The sequence below is a fragment of the Coenobita brevimanus genome, chromosome 94 (genome assembly GCF_032717465.1).
Source record: "Coenobita brevimanus isolate Jiangsu-jjx chromosome 94, ASM3271746v2, whole genome shotgun sequence".
Classification (NCBI taxonomy): Eukaryota; Metazoa; Arthropoda; class Malacostraca; order Decapoda; family Coenobitidae; genus Coenobita; species Coenobita brevimanus.
Genome location: NC_137047.1, coordinates 41,334,337 through 41,337,459, shown reverse-complemented (window position 1 = coordinate 41,337,459; position 3,123 = coordinate 41,334,337). Strand labels below are relative to the sequence as shown.

The window sequence follows — 3,123 nt, the reverse complement described above, 5'->3', positions numbered from 1 at the left end:
CTCTCTCTCTCTCTCTCTCTGACAGATTTGACTGTCCATGTAATTGATAATTTGTTTCCTCTCACAATCTTCTCAGTCGTTCGGCTTTTCACTTTCATTCTCTCCTTCCATTTATTACTCCCACCCCAATCTCTCTCTCTCTCTCTCTCTCTCTCTCTCTCTCTCTTAAATATGCTTATATACGAGGTCTGTTCAGAAAGTATCTGACTTTTTTTTCTCACCAACCAGTTGGAAGATAGGGACGGATTTTTGTGTAGTGCAGTGCAAGACCTTGGTGGGCATGTGTTATTAATGCCAGCAGCTACGAATGGCTCAGTGGCGGTCAGCCATCTTGTGTTCATGGTTGTTCACCTTACACTCATAGCGTTCCGGCGCTCGTCACGATGGCCGAAAAAGTCGAGCAACGTTACTGTATCCAATTTGGCCAAACAACTACGTGATACCCAAGTTGAGACTATCAGAAAGATCCAACAAGTTTTCAGTAATGAAGCCATGAGGGTAATGCAAATAAAGGAGATGTGCAATCGCGTCATATATAACCGAATGTCAGTCGAGAGCGATCCTTGTCCTGGGAGGCCATCAATAAGCAGAAGTGCTGAAAATGTGAAGAAAGTCTGCGATTTAGTCATGGGAAGTCGTCAGTTGACTGTCAGAGAAATTGCTAATGAAACTGGAATCAGCAATGGACCAGCACGGGAAGTTTTTATGGATAATTTGGCCATGCAAAGAGTTGCCGACAAGTTCGTTCCAAGGTTCCTTTCACGTAGAAAACAAGCTCTGCAGATGAACGTTGCTCAAGACATGTTGAAGTATGCAAATTGCGATCCAGACTTTCTAAAGACTGTTATCAATGGAGATGAGACTTTGGTGTATGGGTACAACCCAGAAACCAAAGCATAGTCGTCCCAGTGGAAGTATGCAGGTCGCCTCGGGGGGAAAAAAAAAAAAAAAAAAAAGGAACGACAGGTCCACAAGCAAGGTGAAATGCATGTTGGCCATTTTTTTTTCCTACCGTGGTGTTGTGCATCATGATTACGCACCAGGTCAGATTGTCAAGGAACATTGCTATCTCAACGTTATCCGTCGTCTTCGTGAAGCAGATCTGGGAAGAGACCAGACTTGGAAAGCGGCAGGTTGGAAGCTGCACCATGACAACACCCGTGTCCATTCTTCTCAACTGATTCAGGAATTTTTGTTCAACCACAACATCCCACAGGTCCGGCAGGCTCCCTATTCACTAGACATGGCGCCGTGCGATTTTTGTTTATTCCCCAAGCTCAAAACTCAACTGACGGGTTCCCAATTTTAGATAAGAGATCATGATGAGTGCAAAGCATGAGATACCAAAAAACGACTTTGAAAAATGTTTTAACCAACGGAAAGAACACTGGGCTGCGTGTGTCAAGTCAGAAGGAGTCTGCTCTGAGGGGGATTGGTGTCCAATTCAACAGGTTAGCTACTTATCTTTTTTAGAGCCTAAGGTCGGATCCTTTCTGAACAGACTTCCCATTAATATAGTATCATAATGGTATTGTTTATAATGGCTCCAAAATGTTTGCATGCGTTGACCTTGGTCGCCTACTGCAGCTTGATCTCTAGCAGCCTTTATTCAGTCCCTTATTCCTGAAGTCACATTCTATGACATCCCAGGTCATTTTTGGTCTGTCTCCCACAACCCTACCCCTGAAGTTCTCAATTCTCACCACTCACACCCAGTTATCATCCTCCATCATCTCAGCATGGCCAAACCATCTCAATCTACTCATCACAGCGGCAATTCAATCAAGTCCCATCCTTCCTCTCAACTCTTCACAGTCCTAGACCCCCAGGCCTCGCATTCAAGGACGCATTACACGTCCATCTACTTGCTTTCATTTCTGTACTTTTGCGGCAATGAATATCCTCTTCCTTTGCTGTCCACGTCTTACTCCCACATGGCATTGCATTCCTAACATATGCCTCATACAAGGATCCCTTACCAACATGCCACATACAAGGATCCTTTACCACGGAGTAAAGCCCTCTCAATTTTAGGAGAGGCAAAAGTTCCCTGAGCTTCCTCCAAACCACTCTCTACCCAAGTCACAGAACTGGCTCCAGTCCCACCTCCAGCAAATAAAATATCCCCCAAATATCAAAAATCCGCCACGCACTCAAAGATGTGTTTGTACCTTACACACACACACACACACACACACACACACACACACACACACACACACACACACACACACACACACACACACAAATGCTCAATAACTGCAAATCATAGAAATAAACTACTGAGTTGATCTTAGGATGGGACGGTGTAAAGGCCGGTTTCTAATTGCCTTTCCATATTTTGCACGTATAAGCGGATTTGCACTGCAGTGAAGTGATGGAAGCTGCTTATTTCTCACCCCCAAGCAAAATAACATAGTAATTGTTTGCTAGCCACTACTTGCACATAAATTTGTTTCGATAAGGTACATACGTGTTACCATAGCTTCTTCATGTCCTGTACCGGATATTGGTGTGTTTATAACGTGTTGCAGTTTGTGAATGTGTTTATATTATGGCTACGTAAAGAGGATCGTAAGGCCTGTGTTGGCTGCTTATCCATGTAACTCTCTGCAGCTCGCTTCCTCCCACTCTCTTACTCCTCCCTCTTTCCTTCCTTCTTATACTTTTTGTTACAGCTGCCCTCTCTTTCACATATCTTCCCCAGTCTCTCTCTCTCTCTCTCTGGTTTTACACACCCTTCCATCATTTCCCATCACCATCTTCAACGCCTTCCTTCCTTATCCAGGCTCTCTTCCCCCCCTTCGTCCTCTTCTCTCTCCTCCTCAATCTTCTTTCCTTTGCTTCCTCTCTTCCTCCCGCCCCCCAACTTTTTTTTCTTCTCTCTTCTTCCTGCATGGTCTCATTTTTTCATTTCTCCCCGCTTCCATCTTGTTATTCTTTCCATGCTCTCTCTCTCTCTCTCTCTCTCTCTCTCTTACACACACACACGCACACACACAAAGTTTTAAGCCAAGTGACGGAGGGTATGATGACAGAGTGGGGAAGTAATGGAGCAATGGAGGCAGAAAACTAAGGAAAAAAGGGCATAAAGAGCTCATGGATGGATGGAAGGAAGGAAGG

At 44.6% G+C, this 3,123-nt stretch overlaps 1 protein-coding gene across 1 annotated transcript; it reads left to right on the top strand.

Moving 5' to 3' along the window:
* The first annotated feature begins 291 nt into the window (after nucleotides 1–291).
* Nucleotides 292–900, top strand: LOC145412896 (protein GVQW3-like). The gene has a single exon (XM_080282693.1). The coding sequence runs from the start codon at nucleotides 292–294 to the stop codon at nucleotides 898–900; it is 609 nt and encodes a 202-aa protein (XP_080138819.1).
* The last annotated feature ends 2,223 nt before the right edge of the window (nucleotides 901–3,123 follow it).

Coding starts and splice junctions, on each gene's coding strand:
- LOC145412896 (XM_080282693.1), top strand. CDS start 292: ATGCCAGCAGCTACGAATGGCTCAGTGGCGGTCAGCCATCTTGTGTTC.